This window comes from Rhinolophus sinicus, linkage group LG03 (genome assembly GCF_036562045.2).
Source record: "Rhinolophus sinicus isolate RSC01 linkage group LG03, ASM3656204v1, whole genome shotgun sequence".
Taxonomy (NCBI): Eukaryota; Metazoa; Chordata; class Mammalia; order Chiroptera; family Rhinolophidae; genus Rhinolophus; species Rhinolophus sinicus.
The window spans coordinates 100,795,726-100,816,404 of record NC_133753.1 but is presented as its reverse complement, the minus strand read 5'-3'; the positions used below and the strand labels follow the sequence as shown (position 1 = coordinate 100,816,404).

The 20,679-nt window shown below is 54.1% G+C and overlaps 1 protein-coding gene across 2 annotated transcripts; it reads left to right on the top strand.

Moving 5' to 3' along the window:
- Positions 1 to 9,042: 9,042 nt before the first annotated feature.
- MYL10 (myosin light chain 10) lies at positions 9,043 to 20,101 on the top strand. 2 transcript variants are annotated; one of them, XM_019752703.2, is made up of 8 exons: positions 9,105 to 9,123; positions 11,554 to 11,595; positions 11,849 to 11,941; positions 12,462 to 12,537; positions 13,454 to 13,558; positions 17,036 to 17,114; positions 19,519 to 19,567; positions 19,869 to 20,101. In XM_019752703.2, exons 1-8 carry the CDS (start codon positions 9,121 to 9,123, stop codon positions 19,965 to 19,967), a joined length of 546 nt encoding a protein of 181 aa, XP_019608262.1. In that variant the 5' UTR covers positions 9,105 to 9,120; the 3' UTR covers positions 19,968 to 20,101. The 2 variants fall into 2 exon arrangements, with proteins under 2 accessions (XP_019608263.1, XP_019608262.1); XM_019752704.2 differs by lacking the exon at positions 11,554 to 11,595 and having other exon boundaries at positions 9,043 to 9,123.
- Positions 20,102 to 20,679: the final 578 nt, after the last annotated feature.

The following is a 20,679-nucleotide window of genomic DNA, read 5'->3' as shown; positions in this document are numbered from 1 at the left end:
GTGCAATGACCTCAAGGCCGGCACATATGCTGGGCCCAAGGAAGGTTGGGCCATGAGGTCTTGAAATTGGGGGAGACCTTGTCACTGACAGCCATCTCCTCTGTCAATGACCAGACAGGATTTGTAGCCACAATTTATAAGCACCAATCACAATCCAGGCACAATGATCTAATCCTCCTAACCAACTCTTTTTTTTTTCTTTTTTTTTTTGGTGTGGTTTTTTTCATTAGTTTCAGGTGCACAAAACAAAGTAATACTTAGACGTTTATTATTTATATCCCTCACACTGTGTCAACCGCCCTCCCCCCATCCACTATCCCTCTGACATCACATAGAGCCATTACATTTCCACTGTCTCTATTCCTAATGCTGTACTACGCTTCATATATATATATATATATATATATATATATATATAAAAACTTGTAGTTCACATTCATTATTGTTCAGCTTCAGCTTCAGGTGTACAGTGCAGAGATCAGGCATCTACATCCTCCCTGAGGTGGTCTCCCTACTGGGGCAAGTGTCCATCGGGTACCCTACAAAATCTTTACAACATTATTGATTACATTCCACAAATTAACTTTCGTAACCCCGGGGCAATCTTGTGGTTACTGATTGTGCTTTCTAATCCCCTCACCTTCCCCCTTATCCCCACCCCGCCATCTAGCAACCCTAGTCTTTCCTCTGTGTCTCCGAAACTGTTTCTGATTAGTTCATTCACTTATTCTTTTCTTTAGATTCCACATATAAGTGAGATCATATGGTATTTGTCTTTCTCTGTCTGACTTATTTCACTTAACATGATGTTCTCTAGGTCCATCCATGTTGTTGCAAATGGTAAGATTTCTTTCTTCTTTATGGCTACGTAATATTCCATTGTATAAATGTACCACAGTTTCTTAATCCCGTCGTCTATCGATGGGTATTTTGGTTGTTTCCATGTCTTGGCTATTGTGTATAGTGCTGCAATAAACATAGGGGTGCATATATTGTTTCAAATTAGCATTTTGGATTTCTCTGGATAGATACCTAAGAGTGGAATTGCTGGATCATAAGGTAGTTCCATTTTCAGATTTTTGAGATACCTCCATACTGTTTTCCATAGTGGCTGCACCAATCTGCAATCCCACCAACAGTGCACAAGGGTTCCCTTTTCTCCACATCCTTGCCAGCACTTGTTGTTTGTTGATTTATTGATGATCGCCATTTTGACTGGGGTGAGGTGGTATCTCATTGTGGTTTTTATTTGCATTTCTCTGATGGTTAGTGAGGTTGAGCATTTTTTCATATGTCTGTTTGCCATCTGTATGTCCTTTTTAGAAAAATGTCTCTTCATGTTCTCTGCCCATTTTTTAATTGGGTTGTTTGTTTTTTTGGAGTTAAGTGAGTTTTTTATAAATTTGTGACATTACCCCTTATCGGATATATCATTGGCAAATATCTTTTCCCATTCAGTAGGATCCCTTTTTGTTTTATTGATGGTTTCCTTTGCTGTGACAAAACTTTTTAGTTTCATGTAATCCCACATGTTTATTTTTTCTCTTACTTCCCTTGCGCGAGGGGATATATCAGTAAAAATCTTACTCCAGGTAATGTCTGTAAAGTTTCTTCCTATATTTTCTTCTAGGAATTTTATGGTTTCAGATCTTACATTTAAGTCTTTAAGCCATTTTGAATTTATTTTTGTATGTGGTGTAAGGAGGTGGTCCAGCTTCATTTTTTTGCATGTGTCTGTCCAGGTTTCCCAGCACCATTTATTGAATGGACTGTCTTTACCCCACCGTACATTCTTGCTTCCATTGTTGCCAACTCTTCATTACAGGTGAAAAAATGGAAACCGTGGGGACATTAAGTAATGTGTACAAGGTTACAGAGTAGGCAGGCCCAGCAGGACGTGAACCCAGGTCTGTCTGATTCCAAGTTCATGCTCTAGTCTTTCCACAGCCTCCAGATCCCTGGGGAGCAGACTGGGGGTGTATTGCCGGTTTCCCTACAGATCAGCCCACAAATGTAGGCGCTGGGAGGGGCATCCAGGGAGGGCTCTGTTCTCCATTGTTCCCCCGCCACTGTGGGTGCCCCTGCCTGAGAGGTGGCTGGGCTCCCTGCCTCAGTAATCACCCCTGGAGAGTGGCCGAGGTCCGGCGGGGGCCATGGGTGACCAGCTAGGGAAGGGTGCCCTGTCTCATTTCTGGGGTGGGGGGGATATGAGGGAGGTTTAAAAGGTTACCCATCCACCCCCATCCTTGCTTCTGATTGACCCCACCCTGAGCCAGGCTAGGGTAGAAGCTGCTGGATGCTGGGCAACCTGGCTAATTGCTAAGCTAGGGCAACAGGGTGTGGCTTGACATAATTATAGTTTTTTCTGTTGCTGCCGGCCTGGCTCACAGACGAGGGTGTAAGGAGGCTCCAAACAGCCTACATCACACATTAGCACAGCAAATTGGGCCTGCTTGGCAGCCACCAGGCCCCTGGGGGGGCCCCACGGCCTGGCCCACCATCTAGTGCAGGATGTCCTGAGTCTCAGGGGAGGGCCCATGCAGACCACCCCGCCCTTGCTCCCCACTCAGCTCCCAGGTGTCCCTTTGGGGATGGGGTATAAGTCTTCCAGTAGCACTTTGAATCAGCGCTTTCTCACTCCAGCTTTCACTTAGCTGTCCAATGAGATAAGACCTGCCTCTCTCCTGAGGGAAAGAAAAGGTTGTACTTTGTAAACCAGGGGACTGGCCCTACCACCCGCTATGGCTCTGCTGGTCCTCTCTCTTCTCCACCAGGTTGACCTCTTAGACTCTTTTCACCCCAGAGTTCTCTTCTGCTCTTAGCCCCCACAGAAATGCCCAGTAGGGCTTGCGATGCACATACGTGAGCCCCACATTCCCCTTCCATCAGCCCACTTGTGGAGGGCAGGGGTCTGAGACAATAGAAAGAGCAAGGGACTGGAGCCAGCTGCAAAGTGGTAAAAGTGCTGGCTCAACTCCCCTTAACCATGCTGAGCCTCAGCTTCCACAGCTGTCGAGGAGAGAGGAGAGAGGAGGAATTACTCAAGGGCTCGGGAAGGGCAGACGGAGATGCTGAGACACAGAGGGCAATGTCCAGGTCCAGGCCAGGTGGAGGGGCTGGCATAGGGTGAAGGCTGGGCCTACCCTTGATGTTGTTCCCAGTTGGACAAGGGGGCCTGACCTCCATCCCTCCTATGGCCTCTTTCCAACTCAGGCCTTTCTGGCTGTGGAGAGAGTGACCACCTGCCATGCTCACCTGTCCCAGGTGAGCACCCTGGCTTCCTGGGCTCACATAATTAAGTGTGGGACAGAGTCCCTCGGGCCTAGGTCTCAGTTCTGGCCACTTTCTGAGCACTCTGAGCCAGGCTGGGTGGGAGTGGCAATTGTAAATGTGTCTACAAACTCTTTGAGAGGCGGGGTCTGTATCACCTCTCCTTGCCACAGGGCCATGCAGGCCTTGGATGACTGCTTTGCCCAAGATAGTAGGATAGGAGTATCACTACATGACTTCTGAGCTCATGTCACAAGAAGCCATGGAGCTTCTACCTTATTTGCAGGTACACTTGTGCTGGAGTCCTGAGCCACCATGTTAGAAATCTGACTGCCATGAGGCCGCCATGCTATGAGGAAGCTCGAGGCCCATGGAGAGGCCACTGTAAGCGCTTTGATCAACAGTTCTTGACTTTGAGTCTTTCCAGCCCAGACACCTAACACAGGAGTGGTCAAGCCTTCAGAAGATGCTAGAACTAGCCATCCAGCCACTCCAGGTTTAAGTCTTCTCAGCTGAGGTCTCAGATGTTATGAAGTAGAGACAAGCTGTCCTCACTATGCATTTTCTGAATTTTAGACCCACAGAATCTATGAGAGCACCACTGTGTTTTGTGATTCTTTGCGTAGCAATAGCTAATAACCCAAACAGTGAGATTTAAATTGGGCGATGGGGGGAAAGTTCTTCCCAAGAGCCTGAGTTGGAGAGGGCTGTGAGCCTAGCTGTGAACACCAGGGGGATGGAAGATGGGAGCTGCAGAGGTGAGTGTTGGTTCTAGCTGGGTAGGTATACAGGCCCTGGTCCATCTGATAAACTGATATAACTGCCACAGTTATGCTCCTCCACCAAGGCTGTTTGTTTCTAGGTGAGAGCCCTCAGCCCTTCAGCCATAATTCATGTGATTAGATGCTGCTAGCCTCTAAAAAGCCCTCCTCCTAAAGCATAGAACTAGGACCAAGCATAAGGTTTCTGTGGTTTGAGTAGGTCACTGGAAGGTAGCACTGTCACCTCCCTGGATTGAGGACTTAGACCTCTATTAATGCAACCCAAGAATACATTCACTTTTACAACCACATGTCTGAGTGGAGCTGACTGTGAACTACAATCCTTAGGTTGCTCTTGTGCTGCTGTGAGTACTGGCAACTCTTCAGCCCAAGTTAGTGCTAGGTCTGACCTGCCTGTGGCTACCGTGGCTGGGAAGACAAGTCACCATCACTATCTGGGGAGTGATGTTGCACTGAGAGCTCTGAACCCCCAAACACTTGGATCAGCCTGGCTGTGACTCAGTCAAGAGGCCACCCTGTCCACCTCTGCAGCCACTCAGGTCTGAGGAAGGCAATGTGAGCATATGGGAAGGATCTTTCCCAGCAGTCAGTAGTGGGGAATCAAACCAGAGCACAAGAGGGTATGAGTTCTGATACCTGCTTCTTGCCATTCCCCACTTCTTATTGCTTCCTCAGTAATGAGATCAGAGATTGGGTGAAGGAGCAGGTCCTCTCACCCCAGGGGACTCCCCAAATAAGCCCCAGGAGGCAGGGCCCTATTACCAGGGAGTTTCATGCTCCCTGAGGCCCACCTTCCCCACTCAGAATCCAGACCAACAAATCTGGCATTGAGCTGAGGGACATTCAACATGCACTGCTGGCATAGTAGCTCCCCTGCTCTTGGTTGAGGCATCCCCCACTCCCAAGTGACCAGGATCAGAGTTTGGGTCAGGCCAGAGCAGTCCACGCCCCTGCAATTAATACTTCTGGCAGAACCCGGATGTAGAGCCAATTAGCTCTTTTCTCCCTCTTACCCCAAAGGAAATTGCCTTTCTCATCCGTCAACTCTCTAATTACCAGATGGGATGACTGAGATTTTGAGGACAATTAGGGGGCGGTCTGTCTTTTCCCAAACTCCCTGGTGTCCCCTCCTCCCCAGGCCCGCCCCTGTCTGGAGCCTTCCTCTAATTTGGAGCCACTTAGAAAAGACAAAGAAGCCTTTAAAGCTAAGAAGAATGTCTCCCGGAATGCATTCTGCCTGTTTTATAGCTGTGGCTGAGAAGGCTGGCGAATGTGTTAGTTAGTTCTGCAGAAGCACGAGGGAGGCACCCTGTTCAAGGGGCCTGTGGCCACAGCATCCTGCTGTAAAAATAGCTGCGGGTTTGATGGCTGGAGGAGGAGAAAGGGCAGGATTTGTCTGCCCGGCGTGCCAAGAGGCACTCTAAACCAACAGAAGAGGACCCTCCAAGCCAGGTCTGGGAACTCTTTGCTGGGTCCCACTTGGGCCTTCAAGGTTACCTCTCAATGGTTGGGATAACACTTGGCAGCAGTCCTCTCCCACCTGGCTGACCCTGGGCTCTCACTCACGTGCCTGCATACCTGAGCAGCTCTGTGGGTGCCCTGGGACATTTCATACATTCATCTGCTCTTCTCCCAGAGCAATGACAATTCCTGTTGTGTCCTCCTCATTCTTCAGGGCCTAGTCTGCTGGTCCCCAGTCCATAATGCCCCCCATGAACGTGTGGTGACACTTTCCATCTGGATCCTCTCACTCTTGGAAACACACCTGTTTTGTTCACCACTGTGTCTGCAGTGCCCAGCACTCAATAAGTACTCAATAAATATTTGATGAATGAATAAATAAAAGCATACTGTCTGACTGGGTTACTAAAATGATCCAAACCTATGGGTTGTCAAGGATGAGTTCTTAGTCCCCCAGAACACCCAGTATAGGGCTACAGAAGACCAAGACCATCAATGAGCATGGCCAATTTGAGTTGCCTTTGCTTGAAAAGTGGTGAGCTCCCCATCAAAGGCAGTATGCAAGCAAGGGCCACTTGATGGGGAGGCTGCAAAGGACACTCAGGATCTAGCAGGGCTGGACTCAGAGGGCCGATGGATTTCCATCTGAGCTCCTGGAGGCCAGATGGTTGGAGGCCTCGAGTTGGGGCAATGGTGGTAAGGCCAAGGCCAAGGCCAAGGGAAAGGCAGGTGGTCTTGCTCTGCAGAGTGGCGGTCAGAGAGAGATGGTGATCCCAGTGGGAGAGGACAGGGGAGGGAGCATGTGATGTGAGCAAAGGCTTCAAGGAAGGAGACTGAGGAAAGCATTTGTAAACAGTGGAGATCAAGGTAGTGCCTGGCAAGGGCAGGGACCAAGGGCTGTGGGCCTGGGAGGGCAGGGGACGGCCTGCTGACCATGAGGAGTTAGTGGTAAGAGGTTAGGAGTGAGGGGTGACAGGTGAAGTCACCTGCCTTAGCTTGTTTTAGAGTGGTCTGGGCGACACTGGTCACCTGGCAGGGGCATCTCTCCCAAGGCAGTTGGTCTCTTTCAAGTTTCCTTCTGGGCTTGGTCACCCCTGGGACCTCAGGTCGCCCTCTGGCAAGTGGGATGTTCTTCACCAGAAGCTAAGTACTGCTTTGACTCACCGGAGCCAAGCTGGGAATTCCAGTTTCACAGCTACTTGCTCCCAGAGGCCCCTGGCTGGGAGCACAGACCCCTCAGGGTTCTCTCTAACCCCAAGAACTGGCTGTCACAGTAGTCAGTTTGGTGCCGTAGTCAGTTAAGCCAGTGTAACCCAGCGATGGCAGCAGACCCGCCACAGGCCTACCCAGCTGACAAGGGACTTCAGCGGTGAGTTTTCATCAAGGACTCCAACCATGTGGGTTGTCCACCCTCCAAACCTGGGCCAATGACTTCATTCAGTGCCCACCTCCTTCCCACGGCACTGGGCCCAGTTACTGGGTTGCTGGCACCGTTTCTCAGATGCAGAAACTCAGGGTCTGTGCATTGCTGAGCGAGGGTCCCACAGTGAAGGCGGAACTCAGAGCTTCCCCTTCTCAGGGTCGTTGCATGCTCCCCACACCCCCACCCCTGCACCCCAGGGACTAATGTTTCCCAACCATCTCTTCCCGGGGGCTCCAGGGGCTCCACCAGATTTCTGACCAGCTCTTCCTGCTTTCATAATATAAAGGAGGCAGCCAGGGCAGGAAACAGTCAGGACTAATTTGCCAAGCGCTTGCGATCTCTGTGACTCACACCCACCTCACCATGATTCCCTCTGCATTTCCTTCCCTCCCCTCCTTCCCACAGGCCGGTTGGCTTAGGGCTGTCCTGGGCCCTCAGGAGCCCCTCCGTGGCCTGGTGGTGATCCCCGGAGGCAGGAGCTTAGGGGCATCCAGCCCTTGCATGAGGAAGCCTCCTGCCAGCAGGAAGTAGGAAGTATAGCTCAGATGGCAACATCTCTCCTGCTCAGCAAGCCCAGAGTCTGAGGCCCAGGTCCAAGCTCATGGACTGGGCAGGAAAGTCTGCTCCTAGGGCTGGTACAGACAGCGGCCACCTGTCCCTCCTCGTAGGCCCAGACAGGGCAGGCCCCTGCCTCGCTCGCACAGCCTGATTCCTGCAGTGGGTCGAGGTGGGCTGGGACTGGAATCCAGGCTCCTGCCCCCGGAGACGATTCCCCTTCACCCCAGCTTGCTGTGGAGCCTGTGGTAGGTCCCTGCCAGGGCACAGCATGTCAGGGCCTGGCCCCAGGTCAGGGCAGAGGTTCCATGTCTCAGGGAGGTCAGAGAGACTGGCCATAGTCAGCCAGTCTGGGATGGCTCGGGGAGGGGAGCATTGGGATGGGCAGAACCTTCTGGAAACTTCCTTCTGGAACTACTAGAAAGAGGGGCTCTCAGCCTGACACCACCACTTATTGGCCTTGGCCAAGTCACTTCCCCACCTGTGCCTCAGTTTTCTCACCTGGAAAATGGGGTAAGGATTGACTATGAAGACACATGTTTTATGAGTAGAACATAGCCCGACCTTTAAAATGTTAGCTACTCTTCTTATCAGCATCATCACATTCTCTCCCCCAGGGCCGTGGCTCAGTCATACCAGGGCCTAGAGGCCTAAGGCCAGCTCCCGGGACAGTTAAGCTGTCCTGTGCCCGGGGACAAGTGGGCTCACTGACTGAGCCCAGCACTGCCGGCCCTGGCAGCCGATCAGACGTGTTGGGCCCCAGGCGGGGGCTGACTTGGCTGGACAGACGGGGCAGCCGAGTTGCACTGGACACACAGTGGGGCCCACCAGGGACAGGTGCAAGGTTCAGCCTGGCACATGTGCTGGAGAATTCTCAGGCTGGGCCAAGCTTCGTGGGGATGGGCCATGTCTGGATATGTGTGTGTAGCCAGAGTGGAATGGAGATCTGATTTTTCAATTCTACCTCATCAGCGTCACCTCCATCTTTCTTTTGTCTCTTTGTTTTTTAACTCCCTGGGCATTTTCAATGCCCTGAGGGGCCAGGGCTGGGGAGGGTAACAGTGCCACTCATAACTACAGGGCAATAGTAGTCCTGTTGGTTGAAGGGCACCCGTGGGCCAGATTAATGCAGAAACCCTCTGCAAGAGTTGACTAGGGGGTGTCACCTACTCTGTACTTTTCATAGGAGAGGACTGAGCCTCCTAAGGATGGTGTCCCACCCAGAGTCACATGGCTTAAGAGGTCAGACAATGTTGCAGCCCTGAATTTCCCCCAGCTGGTGTAGGTGGGAGCTCTCCTGGCCTTGCACGGCCCAAGGTCCAGTCTTCCCAGCTGGTTCCAGGCCTCTGCTTATTGTGTGTCCTTAGCTGAGAGGCCCTTCCCGGGCCTTGGTGCCTTAACTACAGAGATCCGGTTGGCCCAGTGCTGCTGGAGGTCTGCATGGCTTGGACCATCTCTGGATCCCACAACCCCACCCACTCTGAATGGCCCCAGACAGGTGTCTGGCAGGGAGTCCCCCATCCTGTCTTTTGTCACCTTCCAAACTGTTGTCCGGACCTAGAGCACTATTTAAAGACCCATCTCTGGACTGTCCCATCCCTGCTGCAGCCTGAAGGAGCACGCCAGACCATGGTAGGCTGGGGCTTCCCTGCCTCCTGACCCTGACCTCATCCCGTGACCTTGACTTGATTTGTGATTCTGACCTTCACCTCATTGCCTGAACTCACCTTATCCTTGACCTTGCTCCTCTCACTGACATCCTTGCCTTTGACCTGATATCCCTGGTCCTGACTTTTTCTTCACCCTTGGTGTCATGCCTGCACCTGGCCCACCCTGAGCTGCCCTGAATGGGCGGCCAGTCCATCCATATGGGTCCTGATTTGGGTCTGCTTTCCTAGACTGGGTGGGGAGAGTGGAGAGAGAAAGGGAGAACACAAAGACATGGCAGAAGTGGGGCTCTGCTCCTGCTGAGAGGACATGGAGCCTGTGGGGGTCAGTTTGGGATTCTAGGACAGCCTGGGACCCATAGAGCCTGGTGTGGGGCCTGCTGGCCTTGCTTCAGGGTCCTTCAGGCCATGTGGGGCCTGTCTTGCTGCTTTTCCCTTGTCCCTGTCATCCAGCCCTGGGTCTCCCTGTGGTCTCTCAAGGGCACTGTTCTTCAGGGCCATCTCACACACCCTCATCAGTCCCTCTTGGCCTGAGAACTCTGACTCGGCTGTCAAGCCCCCGCTCAGAAGCCACCTCCTCTGGCAGGTGTGCCTTGAGTGCCCCAGTGACAGAGTGGCTTCTCTGTGTTCTCAGCGCCTGTCCCTCCCTCCATCATCCACTACTGATTGTCTGTCTCCCAGCTGGACTATGAGTTCCTTGGGAAGAGGGATGGGGCCTGTTTCAGCTCTGGGTCTCTGGGTCTGGGCACAGGGCCTGGCTGGAGGTCAGCAGGTACCTAATACATGTCCTGATGCTTTGAGATACGCACAAATGGGGAAATGGAGGCTCGGAGTCTGCAACTGATTTACTTAACATCACAGAGGCTGTGAGCAGCGAAGCCAGAATTAGAGCTCAGGTCTGGGCAGCCCTCTTATGCTTTGAGGTGTTCCTTTCAGGGAGTTTTATTTTTCTAGTGGCAAGTTATAATAAGGGAATTCCCAAGACAGTTGGGCTGCAAAGGGTCCCGGCTGGGAGATCAGAAGGCTGGTCACAGCCTGTTTCCCTCTGTGCAGCCCTCCCTCTCAGGCTTTCAGAATAGGGCTTGGCACACAGTAGGGCGATGTTTCACAGGATGGATGTGGAAGGCTGGGGTGAGGCAAGGATGGGTGATGCTGAGCACAAGTCTAAGGAGAGAAAGGACAGAATATTCCACAGACGGAAGTGATCGTTTTTTATTAATCAGAGGGAAATGTATATGTAATTATGTGAGATGAACTCTGCAGGGAGGTTCTTTTCTTTATGATGTCTGAAGGGATTTATAAATATTACAGAGGTTTTACAGCATCATAACGTTCTGGCTGCCCTGCCAGCCCCCTTTCAAAGGATTAGTGGAGACAAAGCACCCAGTAAAAGCTAATTATAAGTCAGGCGGGTGCTGCTGCTCCTGAAGTGAGCCCAGGCGCCAGAGGGAAGTGGGGGAGAGTGCAGGGGTGGGGGAAGTTGGATGGTGGGGCAGGAGTGAGCTGGGGGGAGGGGAGACCACACAGGTACTTGGGTGGGGGCACAGGAAGCCCATGCTCTGGGGATGGGTAGACAGGGCTTGGCTGGAGGGTGGTGTAGGCTGAGATGGAGGCAGGAGCTGGGGGTGGGGGGGGGGGAGGGGAGCAGGAAGCCTGTATCTGTTCCACCTCTGAGCCAGTTTGGGGACTTCTTGCACATGGCTGCTGAGGGAAAGGTCCCCTCCTCAGGGGGGTCTTGAGGACCAAGAGCTTTCAGCAAATGCCCAATAATGGACTCGCAGGCACAATGACATCCTGAAAGAAACGTGGAGACAGGAAGGCTGGCCAGAGACCCTGGAATTATTCCATGTGGGTGGTCGCCTGGCTACCTGCTGGGGAATTCTCCTCTGAGCTTTGGGTAGCTATTTGCAAACCGGTCCCCACTCTGAGCTAGGCCCTGGTTGGGGCAAGGGCCTTCAGGGATGGCCAGACACAGACATATGGAAGGGCAGCGTGGTACATGTGCTACAGGGTATGGCTGCCCTAAACTGGTGGGGAAGGAAGAATCTGAGAGATTTAAATTGGCCTGGGGGTCAGGGAAGGCTTCTCAGGAGATGGCAGAGGAGTAGAACCTGGAGGGTGAGGATTCTATTAGATGGAAGGCAGGGAAGGAGTTCCAGACGGTGGGAATGTCAGGGGCAAAAATTGGGAGAGAAGGAAGCTCAAAGAAGGTTTGGGGCAGAGTCAGGGCACTTAGGTGGGTGGGTGTGGAAACTCTGGGAGAGGGACAAAGGACAGACCTTACAGGCTGAGAAGTCCCAGTGTTATCCTAAGAACACTGGGGAGGACGGCAGGAGAGGAAATGGGCCCCATTTGTGGTCTGATGCTACAAAAGATGCCCCTCTCTGCTTCACAGCCTGGGCGCAGACCACCCACCTTCCGGAGCCCGGGGGCCCAGGTCAGGAAGCAGCTGTCTGGCCCCGTGGGGTGGGCGCTCCGCAGGCTTCTTGCCGTGAGCTGGAAAACCACCCTGCTTATCTGCAAGGCTTCATTAAGGGCTTTGTCTGTCTGTCTGCTGTGGGCTGGAGGGTGGCAGGTGTGTCGTTCAGGACGGTGACACTGTGGGAAATGAGGCATGAGGGTTGGGAGGTGGTGAATGGCTGACCTCCCAAGGAAGGGGCTTCTGCAAGGCCTCCCCTGGTACCTCACAGGCACCGAGAAGAGCGCGGAAAAGAACAGAAGGAGGAGCCAGCTCCAATGTGTTCTCCATGTTTGATCAGTCCCAGATCCAGGAGTTTAAAGAGGTTGGTCAGTGCGACCCGCGGCCTTTGGGAGGACTCATGGGAGGACTCATGCAATGTGCGTGAATCACTTGGGGGGCTGGCAAGGCACGGGCATCCCTCAATCCCTGAAGGGTGATGATGTCACTAATCTTAGTGGCCACATGGTGTGTCTCAGAACCCGGAGGTGTGCCTGCTGTCCTCGGGCAGTCCCGACCCCTCTCCACCTGGGCCTTTGCTTCCTGTGTGACCTTGGGCAAGTCCCTCCTCTCTGAGCCTGTTTTTCTCTCAGTGCAAGAGAGTTGCTGTGAGCATGACATGAGGGTGGGCATGAAGCCCCAGCAGTAGGAGCTCGGTGTGGGTGGGCCATCACTCTCATGCTGGTGTCTCACTGAGCTGGATAACCGGGTGGCCAGAAGGACATGCCCAGAGGTTCCCCGGGCAGCAGTTTGTAGGAGGACAGCCCCTGGGGAGAGGGGTTGTTTCTGGGGAGGGAAGCTGGGTTGGGGTGTGTCGGTGGGCTCAGTGCCCATGTCTCTGCCAGGCCTTCACCATCATGGACCAGAACCGCGATGGCTTCATTGACAAGGAAGACCTGAGGGACACCTTTGCTGCCCTGGGTGAGTGACCAGCAGCCAGGGAGAGTTGGGGCTTGGAGCAGAGCCGAGCCCGGGCCATCCAGAAAGAGTGAGTGGCTGCGGGTAGCCAGGACAGTAGGCGCAGTGAGTACGAGGGTCTCGTGTGCCATTTGGGGGTGCAGGGAAGGAGCAGCTGCTGCCTGGAAGGTCAGAAAGTACTCCTGGCTATTTGAGGAGGACTCTCCAGGGAAGCGGGGAAAGCATTTCAGGCCCAGGAAGAGACCTGTGTAAAGGTCTGGAGTGGAAGGCCCAGACGGGGTAAAGGGTTCAAGTCGCTGCGGCTGGGAAGAGGCTGGCAATGGGCGCAGATCTCAAAGATACGGGGCTTTGGCTGCCAGGGGAGGCGTTTGCCCTATAAGGCCCAGGGAGGGGCCTGAAGGGGGCCTCACGGACGGGGCGTGGGTGGAAGCTGAGGCTGGGGGAAGGTGGCAAAACCAAGCTATGTCTGGATGGAGCTTTGAGCTCCTAGAGATCTGCTTGTCCCCTGCGACCATGATGCATCCCAGAGTCCCCACCTCCAGGCAGCCAGTTGCTCCCTCCTGGAGCACATGAGCCTGAGGCCCAGGTCTTCCTGCCCCTATGCACCTCAGCTTCAGTTTCTTTGGGCCTCAGTATCCTCATCTGTAAAATGGGGATGACAAACAACTTGCTGAGGTGGTGGCAGGAGGCAGTGAGGCTGGGGGCAGTCCAGTGCTGAGTGTGGCTGAGCGTGCCCCATCCCGAGGTCCCCAGCAGGTGCAAGGGGCCTTAGGGCTGAGTGGGAGGCGGGTGGATGGTAGAGCTGGGAGACTGTGCAGGACACTCCGTGGTCTTATGCTCTGTTCCTGGGCTGTCTGCAGGCATAGTCCCCTCTGACCCTCGTTGTACTCTCTTGTATCCCGTCTCTCCCCTCCCCCAGGCCGCATCAATGTGAAGAACGAAGAGCTAGACGCCATGGTGAAGGAGGCCCCGGGGCCCATCAACTTCACGGTCTTCCTGACCATGTTTGGGGAGAAGCTGAAGGGTGAGTGAGGCCCCAGTTGCCCTGGGGAGGGAGGAGTGAGTAGGTGTGGGCAGGCTGGGCTCTGTGTGCAGATGTGCCCCCCAGGGATACACACCCCAGCTGGGAGCATGGTATCCCCTGCAGGAACACACACTTTCCCAGCCCTGCCTCAGTTTCCACCTCTACACCACAGAGTGGGTGTAACTGTAGTAACCCCGTCTTGCAGGACTGTGAAGGGCCCAGCAGGACAATTTGTGCAGCATCAGGACACTGTCCCAGCCCCACCTCACTACCTCTAGGCTCGTCTTGCCTGCTCTGCCTCACCAATCATGACAGGAAGTGGGGATATGGGGGGTGGTGTTCTGGAAGCTACTGTGGCCGACTCCAGTGCAACAACCAGAGAAAGGCTGGAGGGGCCTCATTCACAAGTGAGGAGACTCGGGCTCAAAGGGCTCGCCACACCATTCCCAAATGCCCCAGCCTCAAATCTGTGGAGATGGAACCAAACCTCGACTCCTGGCTCCAACCACTGCACCTCCTGAGACACAGTGTCAGGCCTGGGGCTTCGGGTGGGACAGGGGTCTGGGCATCTCTGTCCCTTTCTCTCTAGGCCGTGGGAGCTGACTCCCTACCCCTTAGAGATGTCCCCTGGGTTCAAGGATTCCATGGTCAGAGGGAAGGGCCAGCCTGGGCTGTGGCTGTCCTGGGAGGTGGTCCTTGGAACCACCCACCCTCAGGATGCCCTTGCCTGATGCCCTCCCTGCCTTGGCTTGATCTGGGTATAAGACCTCACCCCCCACTGACCCAGCGTGACCTTGGGCAAGGCTTGTCTGCTCTTTGTACCTCAGGTCTTTGTAAAATGGGCATTGTGTTAGTTTCCCAAGGCTGCTGTAACAAATGACCACAAACTTGATGGTTCAAAAATTCGGCCATGTATTCTCTCAGCTCTGGAGCCTGGAGTCCGAAATCTCTCAGGAGCCTGCTCCTTCAGGGGCTCCAGGGGAGAACACATTCTTTGCCTTTTCCAGCTTCTGGTGGCTGCCTCGCTCCCATCCCTGCCTCTGTGGTTCACTGCCCCAACTTCTTTCTGTGTGTCTTCCTCTGCTTCACCCTTAGAAGGACACTTGTCATAAGATTTGGGGCCCAACTGGATAATCCAGGATCATCTCCCCATCTCAAGATCATTTCTTTACATCTGCAAAAGCCTTTTTTCCAAGGAAGGTGACATATCCCGGTTCTGGGGATGAGGACATGTACATATCATTTGGGGACCGTGATTCAACCCACTGCAGGGGTGACCTTGCGTACAGCACAGATTTTATTTGGTGAAAAATCATAACACTCTCCTGGGTTGTGACCTGCCGGCAAGTATGATAGGATGGTCTGGCTGATTCTAGACCAGAAGGAGGCCAACAATTGACCTATTACTGAACAGCCTCACCCTCCTGTGGTAGCAACAAGGAAACTGAGGGCTGGAGAGGGGCCAGGCTGTGGGCCTAGGGCTGTCCAGCTAACTCCAGAAGTGCCATTAGGCCCACCTTCGGGCAGCATTCGGGGTTATTCCCGGGACCATGACCACCTCCTGGAAGAGCTCAAATGCCTAGGGGCCAAGGGCAGGGGCATACTCCTGGGGAGAAGGGAGTGTGACTCCAGCCAGTGACCTAGTGACTTTAAAGGGAGACCTGAAGTTCTTATTGGTCTGTGGCCAATAAGCTAAGAGGAATGACTCAGGGCCACGTGGGGGAGTCAGGGCTGCAACATTTTCTCATTCGCAGGGCCGCTGGAACTGGGGCTCCAGATGAACATGTCATGTGAACTTGGCTGAGCCTGCATGCTTGGCCAGCTGTGGGACAGGAGCTGGGGCTGGGGCAGGCATTGTCTCATCCCTCTAATTGGGACGAGGACACATGGTCATAAACTTCCCAATAGCGACGGGGGAATGCAGCCATTCTGCAGCCATTTGATAAGGTTAGCAGTCCACAGAGCAGATTGGTTGTGGGGCCAGCACTGCCAGGCTTGGTCACTCTGGGCCATCCTCAGAGATGCTGAATGACCCAGACACCATCCTGTCCTGGATGAGATCCCAGTCTGATGGGGGAGACATAGATGGCCCTGACCTAGTCTGATGGGGGAGACACAGCCGACCTTGACCCAGTCTGATGGTCAGGGGCACAGAGAGGCAGAACAAGCAGGGGGTTCTGGAGCCCCCAAAGAGTTGACTTCAAACCCTTTCTCTCCTTATTAGTGGGACCTCAGGCAAGTAACAGACCCTCTCTGAGCCTCAGTTTCCTCTTTGACAAATTGGGGAATAATACCACGTGGGTAGGTAGTGGTAGGTGAAGCTCCCTAAAACAGTGACGCTGCAGGGTGGAGCTCCGCACGGAGCCCTCAGATGTGTTTGCGGCCGTGATTGAATAATGTTTGTCTAGATCTTTACCATTAACGATACGTTATCTTAACTGATCCTGGAGAGTGGGGCAAACACTACCTTTGTCTCCATTTCATCGATGACACAGCTGAGCCTTAAAGAAGGACGGGGACATCCCCTGGTCCACTGTGAGTGGGGACAGTGTGACAGAGGGGAAAGCACCAAGTGTGGGTCACCAGGTCACCTGCTGTCATTCACAAAGTCTGTGAGGCCTTGGGCAAGATCCTTCTTTTTCTGGGCCTCAGTTTCCCCATCTGTACAACCAGGGGCCGGGTATTCAATGTCGTTGTGGGAATAGAGCCATTTATTCTGACATCTTTCCCCAAAGCCCATGCTATAAAAGTGCTAAAACCAGAGCTGCTCCTCCCCACTGTCCCCTGCACTGCCCCTCATGCAACAGCCTGTTGGCCCATTTGCCCACCCCTGGCTGGGACAGTCTTGCAGACCTTTCCAGTGCTACTGCCTGAGCCTCAGCCTTCGGGCCCCAGTGCAGCACTCTTTCTCCTCCAACCACAGCCTCTCACGCACACCTTGGGAAACGCGAAAGTCCCAGAGTTGCCCCCTCGACTCATTAATCACACAGCAGCATCAGCTGCAAGAATTTGAGCAAGTCAGTTAAGCTCTCTGAGCCTCAGTTTCTTTGCACGTAAAATGGGGCCAATCATCAGGAGGGTTAAGCGGGTACTGAGTGCTCAGTCAGGGTCTCCATGTTCAGGTGGCCCTGGGCTGGCAAGATTTCTCCCCCAGGCGTAGACTTCCTGACCAATTACTATGATGCTTCAGGGCTTGGCTCTGAGGCTACCTTTGCTGCCTTAGAATCAGCCGTGCAGCTTGTGCAGCACTACATACAGTGCCCTTGGCTGTTACTGCTCTTCCTTGTCTCCCTGCAATCTCCCTTCTCGTGCTTCAAGTGGGCTTGGCTCTGACTGTGGAGCGGAAGTTGGGGAGGAAGCTTCCCAAGCCATTGCCCTCTGTAGGGGCCGTGGGCCCCACCCACCCCCAGCCCCTACCCAGCCTGTGCCCATCCTCTTCATCCTGGCACTCTCCCTGCCTGTGTGTGCTGCTTCTAGGCACGGATCCAGAGGAGACCATTCTCCATGCCTTCAAGGTGTTCGACACTGAAGGGAAAGGTTTCATCAAGGCTGATTTGTAAGTCCCCTCTGCCCTCCGTTTTGGCTTTTCTTTCCCCAAAACCTCAGGTGATAAAGGAGCTGGGGTGAGTTCCCTGTGGGTGGCAGCCTAGTGTCCTCTCTGCCCAGAACTCAGCCAGCTCAGGCAAGTGTCTTCCCGGGAGCCAGGAGACCACTGCCCTGACTAGCTCAGCCATCTCTTGATGTCCCTTCTCCTCTCTGGGCCCCCATATCTGTGTGGAAATGTACAGGCAGTGTGGGGTCACCAGGGGAGGGCTTCCCAGTGGCAAGGGGGCTGGGGGTGAGGGGCCCTTGAAGGGTGACTAAGGGTGGCCAGGCTGGGACAGCAGGGTTGGTGAGGAGTGGGCTGTGGCTGGAGGGTGTCAGTGGATGTGGGTGGGGGAGACCGAGCACAGAGAGGCAGGCAGGGCCTGTGTGGGGTAGCTCACTCACCAGGCCCTGGAGCTCGGCTCTGCCCTGGGGGCATATGAGAGCCTGAGAAGGAGTTAGGCAGGGGCAACATGGAAGCCAGCCTGGAGGAGGAGAGGAGAGGGTTGCAACCATCATGAAGACCTTGGCTGTTAAGATACAAGGCAGTGGATGGGTAAGTGAAACACCAGAGTCCAGAGCCAATGGGATCCAGGGTTCTGGGGAGAGGAATGGGCCAGACGGTAGCTAGGGCCTGAGCGGATACTGGCATGGAGACGAAGCCCTGGGTACAGACAAGCTAAGCTGGGGATGCACAAAGAGTGAGGTGGCTGTGGGCAGCTGTCCAGTGGGCCACTGGGCTGGCAATATGGGGCTTGGGGTCACTGACTCCTCCTATGCCTGGGAGCCTCAGACCAGTGAGAACACAGGGCAGAGAGCCAAGAGTGGCGAGGAGGGACAGGTAGGGCGGTGGCTACCTGCCCAGGGCCAGGGACACTGAGCTGACTTCTGAACAGTGTCTGGGCCATCCCTTCAGAGCCTCCAAGGGCTGGCGGGGCCTGTGGGTGGTCCTGGGCAGGCAAGATTTCTTCCCCAGGCTTAGACTTCCTGACCAATTACTGCGATGCCTCAGGGCTTGGCTTTGAGGCTAGTTTTGCTGCCCTGGAATCATCACTTAAGGGAGGTGGGGTGGGAGGGGGCAGGGAGGCAGTGGGGAAGTGTGGAGGGTCTGTCTTGTCTCTCACACATTCCCACCCCCAAAGCTGTGAGTCACACACTCCCCAGGGGAGGGGGTGATGAAGGTTTCTCCAGGCTGCAGCTCTCTCCCTTATCCCTCCCTCAGGGTTTATGGTTCCCACTCCCATCTTGGGGACCTGAGGGAGGTGCTGGAACACCTTCTGGAATAGCCTGGACCAACCCCTATACTGCCATTCACCTTCACTCCCACCAGCTCAAGGTCAGGGCTGGGAGGAACCCTTTGGGGACCCAATTTGGGAATCAAAGGCGCCACCCTGGGGATACGGGACCTGGAAGATGTGGCTGCTTGCCAGGCAGGCCACAGAGGAGGCTCTGGTTGAAACAGAGTCTGTGCAAGTCCCCAGCTTGGAGAGTTGGAAACTGTGACTGTCCTGTAGTAACGTAAATAATGGAAAATGTGCGTTAGTCCTTAGCGTGGCTTGTTGGTGCTGGCGCCACAGGAGGCTGGGTGCTCAGGGCCCGGCTCAGGCCTCTGATCCCATTCCTGCCCACTGCTTCCCCCTGAGAGCCTTCTGCCACCCCCCCACACACACCCCCCAAGCTCCTAAGTCATCAGTCCCTCCCAGCACAGCCTCCAATGCAGCTGCCATGCCGGTCCTCTAGGCCCAGGCAGCTCTGACCTCTGTGGGCAGCTGCCCTGGGCCACCTTGGGGATAGGCCCCACCGTACCCCTGCAAATCATTACCCCTCCAGAATCTCAGTTTCCCTCTCTGTAAAGGGGAACAATGGCGCTCATTTCCCAGGGCCGTGAGGAGAAAATAAGACGTGGGCAGGCCCCGGAGGAAGTGGACCTGGATAGGACTTCCCACTCCTGGCTATAAGCACCTTGCATGCTGTAGAGCACTACGCAGCTGTCAGCGACCATCACAAACTGGGAAAGCAGTGCATCTAGAACCAAGGCAAAGAGGCTGCCGTCAGTAACCTTGAGGTTGCTGATTAGTGCACAATGGAACATCAGAACAGCCCCCAAGATCATTTCATTTGGTCCCCACCTGATGCTGGGAGGAGAGTCCATGTTACAAAGGAAGAAACTGAGGCTCAGAGCTGAACGGGCCCTCTGAGACCATATGGCTATGTGGGGGCTGTAGGGTCAGCCCCAGCCCCAACCTCTACCCCCATTGGTGTCCTCTTGGGCCAGGACTTCTCCCCCCAGCCCACCTCCCTCATCACCGTGGGATCTGCGTGTCCACGCACAGGGCGGCCCTCCCCTGAACATGACCCTTTCTCTCCCTGAGCAGCATCCAGGAGAAGCTCATGACCCAGGCAGACCGGTTCAGTGAGGAGGAGGTAAGCACCGGCTTTGTAGGGTGCCGTTCAGTGCTGCTAAGAGTCTTCCTGGGGGTGCAGCCCAACACTCTCAATAGTCACCCCCACCCAGATCACTCTTCTTTAGATGCTGAGATGGTGTCTCCCTTGACTCCCTGGATAAAAACAAGAAGGATGGGGTGGCTGTGGGTCCCTGGCCTGTGGCCTGGCCTCTGTGCCCTCCACCGCGCTGCCTCCAGCTGCACTCTGACTTCCTTGGATGACCCCCTGCTCTGGCTCCCATTTGGCCCTGGTCCAGGCTGACTCCCTGCTCCTTGCTCAGGTCAAGCAGATGTTTGCCGCTTTCCCACCAGATGTGTGTGGCAACCTGGACTACAGGAACCTGTGCTACGTCATCACACATGGTGAAGAGAAAGACTAGAAGATCGTGAGCCTCCCCCGCAGTCAGAGGCAGCAAACCTGGGGGTGGGGGCCAGCAATGGAGAGCTCCTGAGGCCAATGTGTTTGAAGAAAAGGCTCTCCTCGCCTTGTGGGTTGGGGGCAAAGCAAGAATAAATAATGCTAATAAGATCTGAGTTTTCGTGATTAATGCTCCAGCTGGAGAGAAAGCTAAACATTCCTATGTTGTTGGTTTTTCCAAAACGTTTTACTTCCTTGGCTTTGCTCACATGTTCCTGATGAACTGGTGTTTAGAACTAATTGGCAGTTTTAATGATCCCCAGCTGGGCCACAGGACACTGCCTTCATTTATGAAGCTTTTATTGAGCATCTAGTATATGCCAGACCCAGTGCCAGTGCTGGGTACACAGCAATGAGCCAGTCCTGTCCCTGGCAGGAAGATCATACTGTGAAGAGGACACGAATTGGGGTGGGAACACAGGGGGAAGAGGATGGAACAGTTCAGGAGAGACCTGGAGGGGTAGATTCAAGGGATGTTTAAGGAGTAGGCAACGAGTTCTTAAACAGGACAAACATAGCACCGACCAGGAAATGAAAGTGCGTAAATTGCACTTCATAAAAATTAAAAACTTCCTCTCAGCAAAAGACAGCATGAAGAACGTGAAAAGGCAAGATGCAGGGTTAGAGAAGCTTTTGACAAGAATAGATCTTGATGAAGCCCTCATATCCCAAAC